The sequence below is a fragment of the Echiichthys vipera genome (genome assembly GCF_963691815.1).
Source record: "Echiichthys vipera genome assembly, chromosome: 17".
NCBI classification, from domain to species: domain Eukaryota; kingdom Metazoa; phylum Chordata; class Actinopteri; order Perciformes; family Trachinidae; genus Echiichthys; species Echiichthys vipera.
Genome location: NC_139842.1, coordinates 18,512,776 through 18,537,036, shown reverse-complemented (window position 1 = coordinate 18,537,036; position 24,261 = coordinate 18,512,776). Strand labels below are relative to the sequence as shown.

At 40.3% G+C, this 24,261-nt stretch overlaps 2 protein-coding genes across 3 annotated transcripts; one reads left to right on the top strand and one right to left on the bottom strand.

Annotated features, from left to right (window-relative positions):
* Positions 1-2,860: 2,860 nt before the first annotated feature.
* Positions 2,861-16,045, bottom strand: itgb3a (integrin beta 3a). Of its 2 annotated transcripts, none has more exons than XM_083931310.1 (15): positions 15,921-16,045; positions 14,446-14,531; positions 13,932-14,136; positions 13,445-13,697; positions 13,138-13,306; positions 12,859-13,020; positions 12,528-12,623; positions 12,346-12,435; positions 12,128-12,262; positions 11,617-12,046; positions 6,333-6,555; positions 5,530-5,630; positions 5,190-5,311; positions 4,660-4,826; positions 2,861-4,469 (listed from the first exon to the last, which is right to left on the bottom strand). In XM_083931310.1, the coding sequence occupies exons 1-15, from the start codon at positions 16,015-16,017 to the stop codon at positions 4,421-4,423; spliced, it is 2,385 nt and encodes a 794-aa protein (XP_083787436.1). In that variant the 5' UTR covers positions 16,018-16,045; the 3' UTR covers positions 2,861-4,420. The 2 variants fall into 2 exon arrangements, with proteins under 2 accessions (XP_083787436.1, XP_083787435.1); XM_083931309.1 differs by having other exon boundaries at positions 5,195-5,311.
* A 6,887-nt stretch (positions 16,046-22,932) lies between these two features.
* On the top strand, positions 22,933-23,262 carry rprml (reprimo-like; the record flags this gene model as incomplete). Its single annotated transcript, XM_083931321.1, has 1 exon — positions 22,933-23,262. One exon carries the CDS (start codon positions 22,933-22,935, stop codon positions 23,260-23,262), a length of 330 nt encoding a protein of 109 aa, XP_083787447.1.
* Positions 23,263-24,261: the final 999 nt, after the last annotated feature.

Sequence of the window (24,261 nt, the reverse complement as noted above, 5' to 3'; positions counted from 1 at the left end):
GATTGTCAGTGAACGTGTTTTAGGTAGACAGGTATGTGGTTGGATGAGTGAGCAGGGGGCGGGATGAGGTAGGAAGGAGTGTATGACTGGATGTGATGGAGAGAGCGCTGGAGACGAGCTCAACGCTGTTACTTTTGTATTGGCGTAGTTACGGCCGACAGTAACTGTTCGTTCTAATAATAAAGAAAGGTGAGACCAACTCCTCCTCATTCATCTTTCGTCCGGTCGGACGTTACAGTATATATAAGGCAGTAAATTCTCCTTTCAATAAACATTACAATTTTAAATAAAAAATGACATAACATAAGTAAGAATATTTAGATACACAATAAAATAAAAAGGCAGAAATAAAACAATAAATAAAGCAAAAATAAATACAAGGAAATTAAATTAAAAAGTGGACTATATTGTTACATTTCTTTAAAATAGAAATCTTGCAATGTATCAGCGGTGTAAGTACATTTCTTATTATTAATAATTTGGATAGACTCAAAATAATAACGAAATTCAATTTTGAAGGGATTAAAGTTTGCCTTAGGTTTGGAGAATTTAGTTTTATGGATATGAACTTTTCCCTGTTGAATTAGGAAGTTGACAATCCACTGTATTGTGTTGTTTTTGTTTTCAAAGCAGGTAATGACGTATTTTTCCAATTTAATTAAGTGATTTTACTGAATGTTTAAAAAAAGTTTTCAAAGTAAACTGACACTCCCAGAATAAATGCCCAATAGTTTCTTCTTCAATCTTACAAAATTAACATTTGTTGTCGACATCTGCAAACCTTGAAACAAATGTATTATTGGGGTATTTCGTTTGTACTTATTTTATTTCAATATGCTGCGTAACTGCACGGTGCGTATTGTTGTATATTGTATAAACCTATGTTTAACCACAATGTCTGTTGTCACATCTAGTTATTGTTTGATTTATTTAATGTTAGCTCTATTTTGATTTGATTTATGTTAGCTATTGTTACTCTGATCCTTTCCCATCTTTGTACTGAAACTGTTGCACAATAATTTCCCTCGGGATAAATAAAGCTTCTTGAATCTTGAATCTTAAATATTGTACAAGGTTTTATAATGTAATTCTTTCAATTTATTGGGGATAACAAGTTTATAAGGTAGAAGCCATGTTTTTTCTCAATGAATATTAGTAAATTAAGAATTCCAAACAAATTTCCCTTTTGCTGTAGAAGTAATTCCTTGTATGTTTATTAGTATCTCTTGTAGATTAACACAGACATTTTAGGATGCTTTTTATTATTGGATGACTTAAAATTATCAAATTATTCCGGTTTTGACTTATGAAAATAAAAAGCTTGGTCTCTAACTGGAGGACAAAAAAGTAGAATTTGGTAACAATTATCTAATTATTTTGCCAAAATACTTAATACGCAAATGTTTCTTAAAAATGATTCCTATTTCTGATATATTTAAAAATGAGATGAAACTATAGAAAAATATATAAAATGTTGAAAAATTGCAAAAGCCCTACATCTGTATGAATATCTTTACCTTATTTGCTGACTGACCTCTGATTTTGATTTTAGTTTGTCATTTTATTTATTTATTATTATTGTTATTAAGCTCTGCCTCATATTTTATTCATTTTTACTTTCTTTATCTGTTATTGATGTCACTCGCTCGGTTGTTTATATTGTATATATCTTGTATTTCTCTGAATATGGTGTTTGCCATTTTCATTGTGCAATATATAATAAAAGATGTGATGGATGCGATGAATATAGAAATATTAGTTCTATTATTATGTTCTTTTGCTCTAAGTATATTTACTCCTGCCATATTAACACTTTATAAAACTGACCACACTCATAACTCGAGGAACATTTTCCCGTTTTCTTCTCTTCTACAATTTTGTCGACAAAGTAGGCTACAATAAAATATACTTCCTTGCAACTGGCCAAAAAACAGATTGCATAAAAACACACAGTATATATGTTGGCATATTAAGTGGTGGTCACTGCCAGTCTATCACCCTGGTCTGTTAATATTTCATACTGTAGGTGGATAAAATATGCACAAGACTCTCAGGCTGCACCTCTGCAGGTGTGCTGAAGCATTTGGTCAGTGCAGTGTTTCTACACTAGAGGGAGACATTTGCCAGGGTTATCTTTGCTATCAGTCCTAACACAAACAAAAAACCCAACAAACAACTGTTTTACATGTGTTATTTGTGCAGAAATGGTAAAAATTTAAATAATTATACATTTGTGGAATGATTTTTGTGACCTCATACATTTATCAGTTTCCTCCTTTACAAACAGTATCCATTGTCTTGCACCGTAAGCCTTCGTACAGAGCCACAACTTAACATCTTTAGCTTTATCTAAGCTGTTAGTATTAATATTATCATTCGTCCAGGTCATCGTTATCCCCAAAGCAATTTCAGTCAAAAGCATTGCTTTAGGATACTTTACTGATAAAACATGTTGAAAGAGAGCAGCCATACCTAAGTGTTCAGTGTATCTTTCAATCATCCATCATTTGTGTCACTCTTATATTTATCTTCAGATGAAGTAAACACTTGTTTTTTCTTTTCAAAAGCAAACCTAACATATTATTTATTATAGACTGAGAACAATGGCTGACCTGGCTGTTTCAAGTCAGGAGGTATAGTCTACATCTGGACTAAACTAATATATTTACAAAGACCCCCTCCTGGAACTGCAGGTGCACACTCATCATTTGGGTTAATAATGTTCTGCTTTCAGAATGAAAAGGGAAGCCTATGTTAATTGTAGAGGCAATTGTATGGTGTATGGCAATTTCTCCAATATCTGCTTTGATGTTGTCTATAAAAGAGTAGCTAATAGGGAAATGAACATAAACAATTGTGATGAATGTACCGTTTTAATTTCCAAGAGAAACTGAAGTACCAACAAACAAACAGTGTAAAAACAAATGGATACAGCACATATTATTAACTGGACCCATCAGGCTGCTGTGAACAGGAAGTGGTTACAGAGATATGTTGTGGGATGTGAGGGAAGTGGAAAGTTTTGCGACCACAAGGACAGACGATGTCATATCAGTCTAAATTTGATGACACGCAACAGGAAATATTCTATGACTTGATACAGCAGATACGTCGTGACAGAATGTAGTTAAAGGAAATCCTGGCCTCTGCACGCTGACATTCATTTTTATTAATAACACCCGCATCACAGTGAAGTTGCTTGGATGTTAGTCAACTAATCCTTGTTTGTTTCTTTAATACCACATTTCTATGACATCTGTGAATCAAAGGCATACATTAAAAATATCTAATAATCTATAATCTGATTTTTTATATTTACATTTAGACATTTTTAGTGTTTCTGTGTGTAAGAGCTCGCTGTGTGTCTGAATGAAACGTCACACGGGGCATTTGGACCTGAAATATGAATCTCAAATAACTTTTTTTTTTTTAATTGTAAAGTAAGTCTGATGTTAATAAAGGCTAATAGCAGCTTGGACATTTGTTTAAAGAAAACCAAATATCAAGCATCACACAAAAGTTGAAGTCAAAGTGAGGTATAACTTATCTTTATGAATTCCCTCTGTGTAACAAACTAGAGTGGAGCCGCAGGAATTGTTAAAAGCGGTGCACAAACACTTACATCTGTGCAACAAGCTTTCATGCCGTGTTCTGAGAGGATCAGAGCTGTACAACCAAAACACACCACACGCTGTAATCTTTTCTCCTGGTTACAAGAAAATCAAGAGTAAGTTTGTTCAGGGCATTATGGCCAATACCATTTACTGTGCAATTAAATCTGCTCATGTACACAAATAAACAGCATTTCAGTGTAACACAGTGCTGGTCAGTAGAAAATGGAAATCATTTACAATCCAGCGATGGCCACACAATTTCACAAATAAAGCGAACAATAAAAAAGCCCCAAAATCACAAAAACATGTGATGGTGCAGGGATAAAGAAACACATCAAAGCATTTATAAAGTCACCATTACTGTAAATGGACAGTCCTAGTCACACTTACTGGATGCACAGTACTGGGATAAAGCCTGACATCCTTTGCATGGCAGAATGTCCAGCCCCTCGCTATCTATTTTGCAAGTCAAGACAATTGTGATTGGTTTAAAGAAATGCAAACAAGCAAGAGTGTCTTTCCCCATATCCCAGAATAATAAGTGCAAAGGCTGATGAACTATCTGACTGCATGTACAGTACTACATGACATAGTGTAAACACAGAAAGCCTGACTAACATTAACAGTTGTGGTTTTCGTTTTTTTTTTTTTTACAATATATACAATTATTCTACCATGTTGTTGACAGCATGAACTACTTTTCAGCTAGAGTGTAGGATCCTCTTCCCATCCAGCTACATTCCATCTCTTTCGTTGACCCCTGAGTTTTTCTCGTCGCATTTTTAGTCGTTAGGTGCCTCTGTACGCTACATTGGTGAAGGTTGAGGTGGCTCCTTTATACAAGGGATTGTTAGCCTGTGAAAAGTGACAACAGAGGTGATGTAGTTTAATTCAGTGCCACACAGATATCCAACTCTTTGAAGTACAGTTTAGACTTTCCCCTGCAGAGGGCACCCACATTCTGTTCCTGTATCAGCAGTACTCCATTGATCCACTGAATAAGAAACTGTATGCAGTTAGTGTTTTGATTGTAATTATTTCTCACCGTATCCCATTTGGCTTTGGCTCTCTCCTCCTCAAACCTGGCGAACTCTCTGCGGTCGTGGATGGTGACCAGCAGCTTCCAGATGAGCAGGCCAATAAGGCCCAGGAGCAGAATGGCTCCGGCCACCGCCAAGAGCACCACCAGGATGTCTGGACCCTGGGGACACTCTGAGAGACACGAAGGGAGAAAAAGTTTCCTTCTGGTTTCCATGATGTTTGTTAAGCAGTGGAGCTTACTGACTGTGAAGTTTAGCAACTACTGCAGTCCAGTGTCAAACGCTCCACTGCACAGTGATTCAGCCCATCATCGCTACATGTCTGGCTTTCTGTGGTGTGGCAGAGTGCAGCTGTGGTAAACTAGCTGATGGTGAAAATAAGAGATCGCTGGATGCACACACTGTTCCCCTTTAGCTGTACACTTCTGAGATGTCTTTCAAAAACACACTCTTCTGTCCTAATAATGCACCTTAATTATAATGCTCAGTTCTCCGGCAATCAAAACATCTCATACATGCACACACACAGACTTACAGTACCTGGCTCTTTTACCACAAACAGGATGGATTTGCCACTTTTATCCTCGTAATACTGAAAGCGCACCAAACAGTCATTCTCATCTTTGTATGAGCAATTTCTTGCATTTGTATTTTCTTCTGCAGGAGAAAGTTGAGAAGAAACAGGGTACTGCAGTTATTAGTAAGTGATCTTTGAAAACACATAATATTTATTATTTGACCACAATGCATGGAATGAAGCCTCCAACTACTCCCAAGGTCATTCTGCTGATATGATCAGCAGCAGGAAAGCAAGAGCATTATCACAACATGGTAAGATCACAGTGTGTATAAGGAGGTTTGAGGAGAGCTCTCACCCAGTGCATCCACTGCTCTGATTTCATCTTTGCAGATTCTATTGCAACTGTTGTCTTCGATGTACTGTCCTCTCTTGAAGTGCTGACACTCAACACACTCCCTGTAAGCAGAGTCCCATTCGGTTACCTTTACACAGTACACAGTGGGACGCTCTTTAGTAGCAGTGCATGGTTTCATTTGATATGCAACAACCAGAAACACCTTAGAGAATAAGATAAATATGTCACGTGTCGGTATTTGCTGACTGTTGTGGCTGTGATAGTTTGCTCTTTCTCTGCTGTACATGAAAACACACCTGAGTTTATTACATAGGTGCAGGGGAGTAGTTTGTTATCATCTTGGAATGTGGGAATATCACGATGGTACAATGTTGCACTGCAGAGTGCAACCAGCCAACTCAATCCCAATACTTTTCTTGGAAAGATTATCTCAAAACTAGAATCTCCATGAATATATCTGTGGATATTAAGGGTTCATGAGGAATCCTTTTGTCATATTAGTGCATCTACAAGGCCAAAAGTTTCACATCTAGTGGATGTACTGCACATATTTGTGGTTGCTTTCCATTTTGGAAACTCCATGATCTTTCCTGTCGCACCACCCTCAGGTCAAAATGTCAACTTTGAATACAAGATATCTCAAACTAATTTCAAGGTACACTGTATGTTTGCTCCCAGGGAAATAAACTAAACCACAGGACAAATCAATCAAGCCTCAAGTCTGTTTTCCTGTTGTTTTTGCTGTTATTCTGTCCATTCCCTCATCTCTCTTGTTTGATCAAAACATTAAGAAATGCAATTACCTTTTTAAAGTACAGGAATTAGGACAAGTGGGGCATTTGTCACAGGTATCTCCGTAGGCACCAGGCTGAGTGCATTGACAGGCCCCACACTGGCAGCTACCCCGGCCGCTGCACAGCAGGCTGTTGCTGGACATGCAGGTGTCGATGCGTGTGGAGCAGTTACAGTTTTCTCCTTTCCAGCCAGATTCGCACTGACACAAGCCGCAGCTACACTTCCCATGACCTGAACGAATCAAAACAGATGAGCAGGTTATAATGCTACTGAAAAATCCCTGAAAGGAGAAGTGTGTAGAATTTAGTGGTATCCAGCTGTTAAGAGACATGATTCTTAGTTTCAGATGATTATGCAGTAATGAAAACATAATTGTGAATAATCAATCTCAGCCAATAGATTCCCCTAAGTCCTACAAACTGCACTTTTAATATGAATTAAATTTGTACGACTCAAATATTACTTTTCATTGCGTATGAATTCAAATATGATTTTTCGGCGACCATAATCACATGGGTGGGGCCGGACCAACTGCGAAATACAAATTGCACAACTGCTATATGAATCACTGAGTGAGTGAGTGAGTGAGTTTGTGTGTGTGTGTGTGTGTGTGTGTGTGTGTGTGTGTGTGTGTGTGTGTGTGTGTGTGTGTGTGTGTGTGTGTGTGTGTGTGTGTGTGTGTGTGTACGCGTGTGTGCGGGGGTTTATAGGTCTATTGTGTCTGTGAGTTGGCCTTTGCATGCTGAACTTATCTTTTGTTACCTTTTTATAATTAGAATGCTGCTTCTTTTGTCATTAGTTAATTTAACTTAATTGACTGATTGAATGATTGCTAAACTGGTTTATTTATATGTCTCATATTGTAAAAAGTGAGAATTCTATGTTTCTTTAAATTATAATGCAGGTGCTACACAAATACAGTGAAAGAATAAAAACGCTCAAACCACAGAGAAATGCACAAAGACTATATGTAGAAACTGTGTCTTTAAACAAGCCGTCAGGACTTCTGTAATGTTTTGATGTCACCACTATAATATATATAGGTAGAAAGTTACACCGCTACAGTGCTGTTACAATTATTCCCCGGCTTCACTGACGGTGCAGAGACACCCTGAGTGCAGATGAAATGCTGACCGGGACCAGAGCAGACTGGGCTTCTTTGGGACAGAGCTTCAAGACAGACGGTGATAATCAGACAGACAATAAGAGAAAATGATTTGTTTTTTGAACATTAAAACATGTAAACAGGTTCTATTAAAAACCCAAAATACATGTATGAACCTGAGGATGAGCATAATATGTCCCTTTTTAAAAAACTAATACTTTTCTAACATTTTGAACAACATTTTATCCACATCTGACAGTAGTAGCCATAAATCGATGGTATTTCAAGTGGGTATTGCAGAAGTGTACTTGTTTTTTATTAAGCAAGCATTATGTGCATCTCTGTTTGTCTTTACATGGACATTTACATCTTCTCTTTAAACAATGCTGAGCAACAAAACTACTTATAACTATTAACTGTTATTATTACTCAGCTAGGGACATTACACATTTCCCTTAATCATTCCTATTCTGACAAAGGCAGGAAATGCTCCATTGTAAATGAACACACCAATGAGTCCCCATTTCTGGCCCACACAAACATTTCCAGTGTAGAAAGGAAGAAGGCCAGGTCATTCAGGGAAGAGTGTTACAGTGACGCAACCATTTGCTGACAGAATCTGGAGGCGAGCTTTTCTCCCTGGATTACAGAGAGATAGAGAGATTAAGCTACCTTAGAAACAAAGGCACAGCCCCTGAGACTACAGTGTTCTTTGCAGGAAACCAAACAGGATTTGGCACTGGATGACTAAGAGCAAAGGGAGTGAGTCAGAGCCCAGCTGGATCAGACGGGGGGAGTAACTGGTCATGAAATATCACAGAGGGTCCAAGGATCCCTAATTCCAGAGCTCAAAACAAATCATCCGCTGTTGTAAACTCGAGGAAACCATTCCCTCAGACTCCACCCTGTAAACTACGGCTTCTCTTTTAGATTGTGTTTATAGCTGTGACAGGATCAGACATGGTCACTGCTGGTTAATGGTTAACAGTCTCACATATAATGCTTAGCAAAGCAACCTCTGAGTAATCTCTCGGGTAATCTTTCTCCCTCTGTCCCCGAGATAACATCTGAAAATGGCTGAAAAACTTTGAAAAGAAAAACCTTTGTTATTTTTGTTGAAAAACATCGCAAGACTACATTGTCACTGTAACTACAGATATCTTTTGCAGCGTAAAGGACTTAAACGGGACGTGAGGGAGACGTTGTCTTGTTCTTATTAGTCGTTAAGTTGATTCACACGCATAAAAGGAGGTTTTTAGGTTAACATCACCCCACTCTCTCCGAGAGACTCCACAGTAATCCTGCCCATTAATCACATGCCTGGGCTTTGGAAAAGGTTTAGCATGGGGGCCATGATAAAAGGACAAATAAAGACAGAACAGTAAACCAGAACGTTGCACTGTTTGTGCAGTGAGGACAGAGACATACTGGAGAGAACGGAGGTTTGGCAAACTGCCAGCAGAGGAATGCAAACTTTCCTGTTCACTCTTCCCTCATAATTAAGAGCCCTGGGGCCGTGCTTGCCGGCTCCTGCTCCCAGGCCCTACACCGGTCCCACAGCCCCTCAGTAGAGAAAGAAATACACAGCCACAGGGAATATCCACAGAGACGGAGCTTTTTGGAGCCCTGGGTCACAGCAGCTCCAATTGAGCTGGGGCCGAGAGACGCTCGCTCTTTAAATTCAACACATCATGACTCCGCTGAGAAACAACAACTTTGCGGTCCGAAATTAAGCTCTGTGGACAGTCTAACACCAGCTATGGCTTTGTGTGTGTAGGTGTGTGTGTGTTTGGGCAAGTTGGGTGAGTTTCTGCGTCTAAGCCCTCGGTGTCATCACTGTTAATTCTTGTTTTTCAGAAAAACAACCTCCCTTAAGAAAGATTCCTCCTCCTTGTTGATAGAAATATCTCATATTCAAGAGAAATGCCAGCTTACCAATATACACATGACCCAACATCTTCTCCTTAGGTCATGGTGCACACACAAGGAGAGACACAGAGTACGTTTTTGGATGTTGAAATTGAAAGTTTATCTATATGAGGCTATCGGAGTTCATGTCAAATTATTCCCATGTCCTGAATGTTGCACCTTCGCTTCACTGGAAACCAAAGTGTATTACAGAAGAACTATATGGAACTTTTAATTTGTGATTTTAAAATTGAACTCCTAAGTACTACACTTTCATACATTTGGATATCTTACAATCAAAATCAATACAGAAGAGGCTGAGATATCCTGACCTCAGCTAAAAAAAAGTCCTACTCTTCCCATAATGCAACTTGAATACATCTTTTATACAGTCCCTTCTGCTCGATAAACCCAACAGTAAACATTTTACTCCTCAAGTCCAAGGGGAAATAGAAGAAGACCCTTTTGCCAAGAAAAATAATGCGTATATGTCAGTGGGAATACCCTCTAAAAATAGACGCTAAACTTTAACATTGTCGGCAGAGGAATACATCACATTCAACGTCGCAAACGTGCCAGAAAACAGGATTAGTGAACAGCAGAGGAGGCCAGTGAAAATGTTACGGTGGTTGCTCATTTTTTACATCTGTTATTTGTGGTTAAGATTACAAAGAGTCACAGAAGTTACTGATGGAGGCGACATACATCATAGCCTCTTGCCAGAAACTGGGCAAAAATGTGCATGTCCATCCTGATGTCATGTTTGCATCACTGCTGATCGGAGCCAGAGCCGATAAATACCTGTGACTACTGCAGGGACATTTGTCCCGGGAATGAATGCCAAATAAATCTTTCCCGCTAAAGACAAAAGCCAGGCGTTCATGGGTTTTTTTGTCCAGTGAGAAAGAGGCAAAAGTTGAACCAGTACCTCAAATTGGTGGAGTTCCCCTTTAAAAAAGCATTAAACATTTGAATTGGAGTTAGTATGTCTATCTTCTTAGACATAATATACATAAAGATAAAAAAGCAGTTTGCCATTCCGCTATTGTTCAGCCTCCTCTTTACACTCACAGGCCCAAACTGCTGTTATGTTAAATGGCCCAATGACAAAGCCTATTAAAGTTTTATCACTGTGATTGAGTAAGTGTGCACTGAGCTGAGCAGACTTGAAATAGGGAGTGATAGCACATCATGGCACACTGCTGTGAGTGGTTAGAACATGAATCAGATACGCACCAAGATAACAGAACTTACAGAGGATTGGTCATTTGTAAGGATTACTGCTTATGCTTGGCAGCTAAATTATGCAATTATTTACTTTTCCTTTACAAATAAAGTCAGTTATAATAATTTTTGTGCGTTCGTTTGGAAAAGGCTGTTGATTTTTAAGTGTCAAGCTAAGTATAAGACAACTATTTAAACTGTAAACTTACTGAGGTGTGTTTACAGCCTGAGAGTGACTGGGAACAACCAGAGTATGTTCCAGTGAGCTCAGACTGGGCCTCAGAGCAGGGTAAAGGAAGGGAAGGGCAACTTCATCTTTCCTGCTAATACTGACAGTATTAGTCTTAATATTTCTGCCAAGATGTGATACAATGTAGGGAAGTGCTGTTTAGTTTGTGGTGTTCACAGTAATGAAGCAAGACTAACCAAACAAGAGTCTACAACCATGCCATGCTAAAGTTAAAGTTAAATGCTAACACCAGCATGGCAACATGCTGAAAAAACTATCTGCATGACGAGATACCACAGAGGTAAATAACAAAAGATCTGTATTTTGGGTCATGCAATGCTTTTGCTCTATTTGTTCCAAAGGGTATGAGCAAAATATCATGGTTCAAGAAAAATGTACATATGTTACAGTGGATACAGGACATGCCGATCTCATTTTTATCATATTGGCTGCAATGGCACATTGATTGCTACGTAGTGATTTGGACATCTCTGTTCCTCAATATAGTGGAAAAGTAACTGTACATTTATATGTAAAGATGTAAAAAAAGTCCTGTTAGCGGTTAGAAACAGCACTATTTTGGCCATGTCCGCCATTGCACAAAATGTTGCCAGAGTTTTCAGGGAGGCAAGTTTCTTAAAATCTTCACACTGGCAGGAGTTTCTCAAAAGATCCGTTTTCAGTGGCCTAAAACACAGTTTGCGTGTAGACAAGAGGCCAAACCGATAAGAAAAAGCTCCATTCGGTGCTTTCTCATTTGTTTTCTTTAGCAAAGGTTAAAAGAGGACTAACACTGATCATGACAGAAAGAAATGTATCTACTCACCGGAGCACAGTTCCCCTTTGAAGCGCAAGCAGTTGAAGTCGTCACATTCGCAGTATTTGCCCCACACCTGACCAAACTCATTAGCATGGCAGGCACACTGTCCGCACAAACAGTCGCCTCTCCCGTTGCACATTGGGCTCTCTGGCTTCGGGATGCAGTTGACATCATCAGATGGCCTGTAGTCCTCTACTGCGCACTCGCAATGTGGGCCCAAACGACCCTGGTGACACTGACACACGCCGCACTCGTAGGTCCCGTTGCCGTTGCTACACAGAGGGCTGTCGGACTCGGCGGTCTCCTCACAGCTGCAGTCACAGGCAAAGTCCACTGTGACCTCCAGGGAATCCTTGAAGCCTCGAGGTTTGATGGTAAACTTGAGGTTTTTCTCTTTGGGACAGCTACGCAACTGAGCCTCCACATTGAATGACACCTGAAGAAGAGGAAATGTCTATGTGATAATCCGTGTGTGTAGATACCAGATGTGCATATCACCACCTCAACAGATACGTACTGTGTCTCCAATCTTTAGACCAGAGCAGGACTTGAGTCCAGGGATAACTTCTCCATTTAGGCAAGTGGCATTGAAGGAGAGATGCAACTCGTCTGGGACTCCTATGAGCTCCAGCTCCACTTTAGAGCGGATTTTCTGCTCAAAAAGAGTTATGAGGTTGTATTACATTTTTACAGATAAAATAGATTAAACAAGTTTTCATGTTAGGATATTCTTACCGCATAAGCCTCCTCAATGAGCTGAATAACATTCCCTGAGTCGTCGGTCAGCATTCCCACAGTTGTGCCTGGAATGAGCTGACTGTACTCCTGGGAAGATGGACATGACAGCGAGATGATAACCCAGTTTTTGTGTTTCAACAAATTCATGCTGTGTGGCACAAGCAGTGCTGTTGGTTTACCTGGTAAAGCGACAAAACATTGCTGGTCACAGCAAAAACTAAATTGATGTTATTTTCAGACATTTTATCTGTCATGAGTCCCAAGGAGGGATAGTCCTGGAAGACACAGGCATAAAACAGTCTTCAGAGGAAGCAGGTTTTGTCAGTCTTGCACTCTTGCAAGATGGTTGAGGTTAGACATTGACCTCCCATGGTTAAGGAGAGGCCGTCGGGCAATAAGTCTTGCGAGAGCTTTCGCAAATAGGGTTACCATCTAGACACAACTGGTCCTGCCCAACAACTAATAAAAACCCAAAGTGAATTACTGATGTTCTTGAACTTCTGCCTTTACCAACACAGTGGATTTGTTGTAAACATTCTCATTATTAAGGTGACACAGCCCATCATTGGGTCGGACAATTCCAGCTATACGTCCATCCAGAGCAGTGTGAGTTACAGCATCAGTGGTGAACACCAAAAGGTGTGAGGCATCAGGACGCCAGCCAATCCTGTCCTAATGGTGATTAAAACAGATATAAATATGATCAGTAAAATAAAGACAGATATGCATGCATGCACACGATCAGCTTTGCGCACCAGCGAGCATGTGTATGTGATTACATTTCCATACCTTGCACACCACAGCCTGCATGACAGCATCAAATCCACCCTCTGGAGCGTCTCTATTTCTAGACACCTCCTGTTTCTTCACTTCCTCAGTGAAGCGAGCCACTCTCTCCGTCAATGACAGCACATGCTTGAATCCAAATTGAGCCTTGCATGTCTCGCCTTGAATAATTCTGTATGTATAGAATAGGTAAATGGGGAATAGGAAATCAGTGAAGGAGAACTGGACAGGCTTTCTCAGAATATTAGTGTTAGAGTGTCTCCACTTCAACTCCTTCTCCTCCTCATATATAATGCCAACAAAAACCTACCCCAAGCACGGGTTAACCACTGCCTCTGGAGGATAGGTGTACATGTAAGGGGAGATGGTCTTGTCCACAAAGGCCCCAAACCCCATGTGTAGGTTGCTTGTGGTACGGCCCATGGCTTTGGCAAGGTCGTCGCCCAAGGTGCGAAGGCGAACCAAGTCATCCTTCATTGAAAATGAAAGATCCATCAGATAGTAGAGGTCTACTGGGTAATCCTCCACCTGTTTCACTGACACAGTGAAATGCTTGGAATCTCCTGAGAGGGAAAAAGCAGAGGGCTGACTGAATGAGATCAGTACTTTGTCCCTAAACGATTCAATATTAGACCATTTTAAAAAATATATAATCTGTCTGTTTAAGACGTGCAACCATGTTATTAGTGCATGCAGAGAAATAGCTATGCTCTTTGGTGTCTGGTCTCCAATAAGCGTATCTAATCATGTAGGTTGGTTAGGAACTGGCCGCTTGGTGATGTTGGGTGTAAAAGTACCTGGTCTTAGTGCCATATGGAGTTTCTGGGGCTTTATCTGTGTGACATCATTAGCAGTGCCCGAGGCCTTGCCACTGAGCGGTTTGTCCTCCTGAATTGTCAGGGTACTGGAGGGAAACTCCACAGCCGCCGTACTACACCCTCCATCCAGAAGATTCTGCTTCAGGTCGCAGCGGGACACACTGGATCCCCCCTTCCCATATTTCTGAATAAAGTACCATTGCATTAAAGAAAAAAGGTTTTCAGTTTGCATTCATGAGATGCTGATTTATCCACCAAACAGCAGCCTCAGGTATCTCCCATGCACAGCAGGCCAACGCTCTTTTTATTCTTATTTTGTATCGCAACAGTTCAGAAGCCACAATGTAAAAGCATGTTGAAGAACAAACATCAGAGGAGGACAAGAAGAAAAACGCTGTTGGGAAATGAGGTTTCTGTTCTAACTTGCTGCACTGAGCTACGAATGGGAGGAGAAACTAGACACTGTGTGTATGAGTGTGTCTGGTGTTTTTACCTCCTGAGAGCACCAGGCACAGCTCGGGTGAACAGCCAAGCACTGTTGACAAGTGGTGACTCCTTGTGTTGTGCAGATGTTGGAACCTGTGAGCATCACACCAACAGAAATGTTAAACTAAATCAGTGGTGGAAGAAGTACTCCGATCTTTTGCGTAATTAAAAGTAGCAGTGCCCCTCGAAACTCAGTTGCAAGTAAAATCCTTGCATTTAAAAGTACAAAAGCATTAGCATCAAAATATACTTAAAGTACAAAATTTTTATATAATTGATCATAATTATTAATGTGGCCATTACATACAGCTGGTAAAGGTGGAGCTAATGTTTTACTACACTGCTGCATAACTTGTGAATTTAACTACGGGAAAAGTCTAATTTGTATCCATAATAATACATCACAATTGACTTGTTAATTATATTTGTATTATTAATATAAATTGGCGAAGTAATAGTAAGAGTAGAAGAAGAGTATTTGTGACAAAGTAGCAGAAAATGAAAATATAAGCCTTCGGGTACCTCAAAATTATACTTTAGTACTTAAGTAAATGTACTTCCACCAGTGCACCAAATGCATTTCCTGACACTTAATGTTGAAGCATGTAGATAAGACTCTGTTCCACCACAAACGCAGATAGTACAGTCTGTATTCTTTCACAAGTCAAACGTGGAAGTGCTGGATGTTGAAGTCTCAGTGCAGTTTAAGAAAACTATAATCCTCATTAAGGTTTCTGGGAGACATCTGACCATGTGAGCAAATTGCCCAACACATTTCAGTCTATATAAGTCAACAAACACTTAATTGTTATCTAGCATGGCCTATGGGTGTGGCTCACCGGAGTTAAACACAGATGCACAGTCACCAGCGTTAATTTACTTGTATTTATATTTAAGATTTGACAGAATATATAAGAAAAAAGTAGATTTCATTTCACTCTTGAATAACTCTTGCCTGATATCATATCAAATTAACTGGCACATGCAAGGGCCCCTGAAGTAAATGCACAGTGAAGCATCACAGTGTGTTGTTCTTTTAGTAACAGCACTTGAGTTATTCCAAAAAAGCTTGGTGTTTGAGAATAAAACCTCAAAGCGCGCTCAAACACACAAACACACACACACACACACACACACACACAATGATTTTCCCCGAGGAGACCCGGGGAGCCCGTGGAGGACCCCTGTCACATCCCGACTATAGTTTCACTCCCTTATAAGGAAACGTGATGAACGCTCCGGAGCAGCGCAATTACAACCAAGAGTGTCGCTCCATACAAGTGAGCCAACAGTATTAGAAGTATTCTGTGTTCCGTTTTAAAAAACATTACATTGAATTATCATCAGTACAGAGCCCTACTGTAAATATGCCCAGTAGGTGGTCCCTTCAAGGTCGGGCGGAAATAGCCCCAGGTCGACATAAGCAGGTGAAACTTTATTTAAAAAGAAAAAGAAAAAGTAGCTAAAGGGATAAAAACTTACCGAAAACTTTTGACGCTGATGAGATAAAGAGTAAAAGTATGAGGAGACGGTGTGAAAAGGTCCCCATGGCTGGAGAGTAACGGAGCATACTCGACATGCGTCCGCTCGTCTTCCCTGTGGGCTTGTTCACTTCGCAACTTGAACGCCTTTCCTCATTCTTGACTTTGACTGAACGCATGTTGGGTCATACAGCTTCGCCTCATGCAAATGGATCGTGGGAACAGAAACATGTTGACGCTCGTTTCTTAAGGGTTTGATAACATTTGATCATTTGAGTAGGGGGGAGGCGACCCTATAAAAGCCTACTTCACTCTCTCATAAGTGGACTGACACAGTCACTCCTTGTCTTTGTTAAACAATGTGTTAGTTTGGGAGTAAACAAACCTATAAAATGTATGTAAAATTGTAAATGCATTGTTTCTTATTTTCATTATAAATATATATTCAAATTAGGAATGCGTGTCTGCACAGGTAAAGTTATTCTTCAGGAATAAAGGGTATGTTTTTAATCGAAGCCATGATCTTTTCCTAAACTTGAGTATGTCATTAATCAAACCACCCGGTCTTCCAAGAATTCTTGTATAGTTTTACTATACTAGTCTATTCTACTGTTACTGTCTGTGTTTACTGTTGTTTCTATTGTACTGCTGCAACGACTGCATCAGGTGGGGACCCCCCCCCCCCCCCCCCCCCTTCTCCATGGAGTACATACTAATGATGGTTACTAACACTAATTAATGTGTATTATTTTAAATGTACTGCCGGTTGAGGTGGTTCGGGCATCTAGTAAGGGTGTCCCCTGGGCTAGGTGGAGAGATTATATCTCCACACTGGCCTGAGAACGCCTCGGGATCCCCCAGTTAGAGCTGGTTAATGTGGCCTGGGAAAGGGATGTGTGGGGTCCCCTGCTAAAGCTGCTGCCCCCGCGACCCGACCCCGGATAAGCGGTTGAAGATGAGATGAGAGATGAGATGAGAGATAAAAACTCAAATGGTCCTCATTGTGGTTTCTGAGCAATTTCACCATGTTTGCAAATTGCACCAAATGTCAGTTAAGTATAAATATAGTATTCATTCATTCATCTTCAACCGCTTGTCCCTGTCAGGGTCGTGGGGGGCTGGAGCCGATCCCAGCTGACACGAGCATGTCTTTGGACTGTGGGACGAAACTGGAGAACCCGGAGAAAACTGACGCAGACACGGGGAGAACATATATACATATATATAAATATAGTATTGCCTTTTTTTATTTGTTTGTTATCAAACATGACCTATGGGTGTGGCTCACGACAAGCTTTAACTTGGAATTGGTACAGAACTACTCTATGGTAGTGGTAGACTGAATATTACACATGCATAATACTGTGCAGAGGTTTTGTCACGACACAAGCTGTTTTCAATGTGATTGATTGCTTTACATGTAGTTCATATTAGAGATAAAGTTCATTTCAAAGTTCTACCAAAGGGCTCCTCTGACACACATGATTTGATTTAAAAAATGTTTCAAGTCACTTACATTGTGTTAAACATTAAAGGCTCTGCATGTTGCCCTTACCTCCACTGGATTGAAAAGACAAACGGTTAATGTATAACGTAAAACTGGGAAAAAAATACAATGAAACCCAGAATTTACATTTGGAACGGAAAAAAATGAATGAATCCCCACAAAGACGTGAAGCGGCCAACATTGAGTTGTGTAGTTGTGGTAGAAGGACCCCTAGTGGGAAAATAATATATAAAAGGTTATATACAGAGTTCAAATAGGTGATTGTGATCAGCATATCTTGAGTTCTTTTTAAAAGAGTCTAAAAGGACTGAATGTGCCCCAGGTTATATGCATTCCCTAGAAACAGTCTAGCCAAACCTCTTCACTAAATTTATGAATCTGATAAGAGCCTGCTGCAGAAAACCTCTTCCCATTCCACTGAATGATGGAGCATGCGGATATTTGCCAACTTCTAAAACAAGAAAGAAAAAGAAAATGAGGCAGAAAATGGGATGGAAGATTACCAAACAGAAATGAACTTTGGGGAACGTGTGGTGTGTGTGTGTCTGTGGTCTGACTTGCCGACGCAGACAATGCTTCTTATCTGCCCATGTCCATTTATTGAATCTTTATCCTTGTGCCCTGCTCTTATTCTCCAGCTTGTTGCTAAGTTACTGCCACCTGTGTCCAAGAATTGCAGCGAGAAGAAATGACAAAAATAGAGAAATAAGCAGAAAAGCTATAATCGTCAACTGCTGGCATTAAGCTCTGAGTGTGGGTAGATGGAGCAGGTAATACACTGGGGGGCAATCAAACCCCCTCTCTATCATTGACTGATTTGGATCTATTGCCTCCAAAGCCTTCTGTGGCAATGGCCCCCACAGATGAATGGCATTTTAGGGATAGCATAGCGCCAGTTGTGCTGAGTAAAAAAGCCGGAGACTGGGTTAGATGGCAGCCAATTAGGAGTGAACAAGAAGCGAGGATGGGGGCTGGAGGAGGAAAGGAGGATGGAAGGGTCCTGACCTGTGTTACAGATCTATCTGGAGCCCTTTAAGCTTTTCACTGAGTCTGAGAAAGCCAATATCAAAACACAATCGCTCTCAGACAAAATCAGTGTTTGGTTAACCACAACCGACTTACCCTTTCCTGCTACGCCCCAATTTAACTGGCGGATGGGAGGGTCAAGTGGGTGGATATGAGTTTTTGTCAGGTGAAGGGTTGGCATGGCTTATGAAATGTGCCCCGGAGTCGCTGACGTGTATTTGTGTTGTGATGCTTTGCTATATGATCTGCCTTCCCCTCCTCTAACCCCTCTGGCTCTGCAGCTTACACTTCCCTCTCTGGGGATGACAGCGTACATGTGGAGAAAAAGTAAAAATAAATAAATAACTGACGGATGGAGAAAAAGGAAAAAGCCCATTTCTGTTGTTGCGTGTTGTTCTAAGTGCATCCAGACTACAGAGCTGTGGGACGTCTAATGTAGCCTGCTGTTAAATATTATCGAGACAGCTGGAAAGAAATAAGTTGATGGAACAAAAAAAAAAAGACTGAATGTGGCAAATGAAGGTACAGAAAAACCAGGCAGATCATGCCAGCCTGCATTACTGAGATGTGTCTAAATGGAAATGAGGTTAATTCAAACAGACAGGCTGCAGAAGAAACAAGCGGATGCACTCTCGGTCTAACAGCCCCCCCTGCAAATCAAAGCATTATCTCCTTAAAATAACTTTAATGACTGATGGTTGCTTAGTGTGGGGTTGATGTGGGGCACCACTCTGCTGAGGCGCTGCGTCCCTGCAATCTGTATCAGTGTGTAATTAATGACTTGTATTTACCTCCGTGTGATTAAGAGTCCCAAAGGTGACAAGCCCCTTGAGATCAAAACATGGCCTCTAACACTTTCCAGTTTTTGCATCTCGTGATACTTTGTCTATCTAATATTTAATAATATCCAAAGCACATTTTGTTAACGCACACTTTACTCACCTTCCCGGTATTTAATTGCAAACAATCTCAGGAGGAATCTGTTAATTGAGAAGAGGGAAGTTGCGAGGAAAGTTCGCTCCCTCCGGGGCGGAGGGGCTTGAAAGGATGCGTCCAGCCCTGCAGCAGCACCACGAACAAAAACGATGCGGGGGTAAAGAGCAGAGGGGAGGAGGGTGTGGTCAATCACCACCTCCTTGTTGCTAGGGATGTGTTCACTTAGTTTGCGTTGCTAGGCTGCCAATTCCCTCATGTTAAGTGGAAACCCCCCCCCCCCCCCCACACACACACACACACACACACACTTACTTCCCCTTCCGTCCAAGCACCTCATCGCTCCCTCCCTCTTTTTCTCCTCTAAACCAAAATAACTTCACCAACCATCTGTCACTGGGCTCACAGGTCTACTGTTGCTTAGGAACAAGTCAGACACTCGCATTCATGTCTATATGCATCCTCATATGATCATCTTCATATGCAGTATAGCAACAATAACTACCCGTTAGATATATCATAGCCCATCAATGAAATGTGCAGCATTCACAGCAAACCTTCATTCTGAGGATTCAAAGAGTGTGAAGTTAGCCAGCGTTCAGCCACAGGTTCTTTCCGTTTATAAAAATTTAAAAAAGACAAAACTTCTTGAAAGACATTTTGGTAATTTGTTCAAAGCGCGTTCCTTGATGTTTCTTTCTCTTTGACTTCTCAACCACTTTCCCCTCCTGTGTAAATGCTTTGAAGTTTTGTAGTTGAAAGCCTCAAAGAGGCATTGTTAGGTTTTAACTGTAGCAAAGGATTTACATGTTGACAGAGAGATGAAGTGTAAGTACAAGCTACTTTCCATAATCACAAGGCAATGAATAATATAACAGATTCAAAATGGGCAGCATTGATTTACACGCTGCCAATTAATTTGCAGCAGCCAAATCCGAAGACTAATGAGATTACTTGATGTTATTGTACACGAAATTCCCTTTGTTCTTCTGTTATCAGCCATTAATAAATGATCTGAAAGTAAACCACCTCCAGGCTTGTGAAAGGTATTTGTGGATGGAGCTAATCATTGTTTGTACACAAGCTTGTCAGTTGGTGACTGAAAGCCGCTTACCCAGACATCAGGAGCGTCCCAAATTGAATTTCATGGCTTTTGTTTAAGATTAATTTGTCAGCCTCTGCAGACAAGTTGTTTCAAAATGTTTGAGGACGTTTTTTTTTATTAACTGTTCAATTTCACAGCAGTAAGTGCAAGTGAGGTTTAATGATAAAACTGGAAAATACAGCAACATTTTAATGTGTTCATATAACTAGATTATATTAGCTGTTTAGGGGAATTATAGCAGTTGTAATCCTTTGCTGATGTAATTAGTTAATACATATTAAATTGGTGCAGCAGGGTTAGTTTCACAGGTTCTAATAATTTCAGTGATGTTAAGGTTCCTTCCTCCTTACAGCAGTTGCATGTCCATTAAACCTGCAGATATAGTTTCATGAATTAACAAAGCACGGGTCAGCTGGAGATCACCTGTCAGATATTATTCCTGCAGCACAAACTGGCCTCTTCAGGTATTTTTTGTTAATTAAACTTACTGGGCAGGTATTCACCCATCCAGTAAAAATCTGTGTTGACACGTTCGTATAGTAATCAGAAACACAGAGAATCTTGCAAGCGTGATCATTTTCACGAGTTTCATGTATGGATGGAAATCTACTTAAATATTTACAAGTCATCTAATAATAAAATCACTGAAGTTGTTTGAAATTACAGCTAGGACATTATGACTAATTTAGTGCTGAGCATAAGAGCAAAAAAAAAAAATTTGAGCAATTCATCCCAAACTTATTGCCATTTCTTTAAAGTCTGATAATTTATTGGTTGATAGGACGAAATACGTAAAGGTAATATAGAAAGTAATTCTAAGGTAAACACCACATTATTGAACTCTACATATGAACATGTTTTTACGCAAACGTAGCCTTTTAATAGAGTACAGACCTCATAAAATAAAACACACATTATGCATGAGGGAGGTGAGTGATAGGGGAGAATAACGTGAGCTTAATTTATTGCAATAAGATTTAATAATTATTTAAAATGTTTCCCTTAATTCACCATCTGGCATTTTTACAGTGACACGTGCTTACCCAAGGCTCATACTCCTTGACAGATCAAGTTACAGGGGGTTCCACCTCCACCTTCGTAAACTGTTGTCCTGGTCAGCTGCCAGAGAAGCACACATCTGAAAGACAGACTGATATTTGAATTACACATCCAACAAAAATCAGAGAGCTGTCTACTCATTACAGCCGCTGCCTGAAAGGGCAGAGCAGGCGCAGTGAAACCAGAGGAGCCAGTATTTCGGATAAATATTTGCCATGGTTCAATCACAGATTATTAATTCATGCCTTCATTTCAAGTTATAGCTCGCTGTGATCAGTTTCTCTCTCAGGGCCCCTATAATTCACAGTCACAGTTCCCTCAGCAATAGACATTAAACTCTATAAATACCTCTCACAATAGCACATCTCACAATCTGCAACTCGTTTGGATTCTAACTGAAATGAATGCATTCTGATTTTAGATGATTTTCAAAGCTTTCATGAGAAGCCTTCAGCGTTAATGTATGTCTGAATCAATATTGCTGAGGCTTTCAGGCGTTACTGATGTGCATAATGTGAGTTTCAGAAAAGCAAAATATCCAGGTTTAAAAGTAATTTAGCATCACTTCCTTAATTAAGAGGCTAACAGGAAGAACCACTTGTTTGAAATGCATTCACCTGTTGCAGGTTCTTTTATTTATTTATTTAAAAATATATATTATTATTAGAATTAATACACTAGGAGATAACAACAAAAGAAATCCTGGAGTAAAATGTGAGTCGTATACCAATTCTTATTTTAAACATATCTCATGTTACTACAGTAGCAGCCTCTTCACCAATGGGAGGAAAATAAAATGATAAAATGGTAAAGAGAATGAATGCCAGATTAAGACTTAATGTCAAATGACGTTTTCTTTCTTTCTCTCTTTTGTACATGAGAGGAGCAGCGCATTATCTGAGGCCATCTGACTTCCTCCCCTGGTGAGGAGTGGTGGTGTAGTCCACGGGGAACTCATCATCACTTTAAAACGCACCAGAGACTTGACACAAAAGAAGCGCTCACAGGCGAACACGGGTGCAAAGGAACTGTCTCTTATTACAACGAAGGGAAACACGTTTTACACTTTGCGTGGCATCTGGGAAGACTAGCCTAAAGTCACAAAAACGTAGACTTTTGAGTTGAAGAAACTTACTTTTGACTGCACCTGATGCAACGCTGTTTGAGTGCAGCATAACAGTCCGGTAGTGTGAATGTGGTCATTACGCACGGAGGCTGTGGCAAAACTCGACTTTTACTTGTAGAGCTGGACTTTCTTCCTCTAATTTTTTGTCTGAACAGTCACATGACGCAACATTTTACCTGGAGTCCAGGTTTTCCAGTGAGACTGTGTTCCTGCCTAGTGGAGTCGCGTGTCTATTTGCTGAAAACCTGCAAGGAAACATGAACATCTCCTTCTTTGATGTCACCCAGGGCGCGCTGTTTAACGGGAGTCAGACGCTCGCCGGGACTCTGGCAACATACTCCGGCAATGGCACCGACAACTTGGTGACTGGCGACGGCGGGGGGTCTCTGCTGGTACAAGACGAGCGCAAACTCTTCATGCGTGTGGTGCAAATCGCGGTGCTGTGCGTGTTGTCGCTCACGGTTGTGTTTGGTATCTTTTTTCTCGGTTGCAACCTGATGATCAAATCGGAGAGCATGATTAACTTCCTGGTGAAGGACCGGAGACCCTCCAAAGACGTGGAGACTGTGATGATCGGGCTCAGCTAGAGCATGAAGAGCATGGTGTTGTGGAGAACTGGAGCTGAGATCCGGTGTGATGATGTGGTGCGTCGCAGGTCAAGATCTGCATCTGCATGTACTTCTCAAATACGCTCTCTGTGTCCAGTGAGGAAAGATATGCAAAAACTTCACATTTCCTTCCGAAAAACGACTACAGGGAAGTAGTCCAGCACCAATGTTCGTGCGTAAAGTTTGTGCGTAAAACACTGGAAATTGTTTACACGTGGGCCGATCTGTTGAATCGTTTGAGTAAATACAATGTTGCCAACTTGAACAAAAGTGTCGAGAATGTTTACAAGCTGTTACCTCATTTTTTTGTTTAGTTAGTTTTTCTTTTGTAAGTTTGAAATGATTGTTAGTGAATGTTTTTAAAACTGTCAAAAGGCATGATTGTGAATTATTATAGTTCCACGTCTGCGAGTGTACAATGTGGACGTGATGGATATGTGGGTATTCTCTATACAAAGTACTTTTATTGGTCTCATTTGGTAAATACACAATAAATGCTGAAATCTTGCACGTTTTCAAAAAAAAAACTCAGTCACAGCTTTATGAAGTGGTTCTGGTCCTGTTTGGCATGCTCGCTAATTGATCTGTAAAGTGATTTTTGGACCTGTTTTGCACTTTTAAAATCACGGATGCTGCATGAATTATTTTGTACCAAAAAAACTTGAAATTGCAGCATGCAATTAAAACATTGAAATGACCATTAAGTGTTGTCATCTTTTAATTAGCATGATATACAGTGTCATATCAACACTGACACCAAATTATGTGTTTTTCTTCCATTACCGTGTCTCGTCTTTCAACTTGCAACTAAATTTGTACCACTCTCGATAGCAACATGTACTATTTTACTCTTAAACTCAAATCACACTTGTGCAATGTTCTCTTTTCACATCCAATCAGATGTGATCTTTATTGAAGGAAGAGACGAAAACAGTAAGTGAATACATAAGCTCACACTAGTAGATTCACTTTTGAATT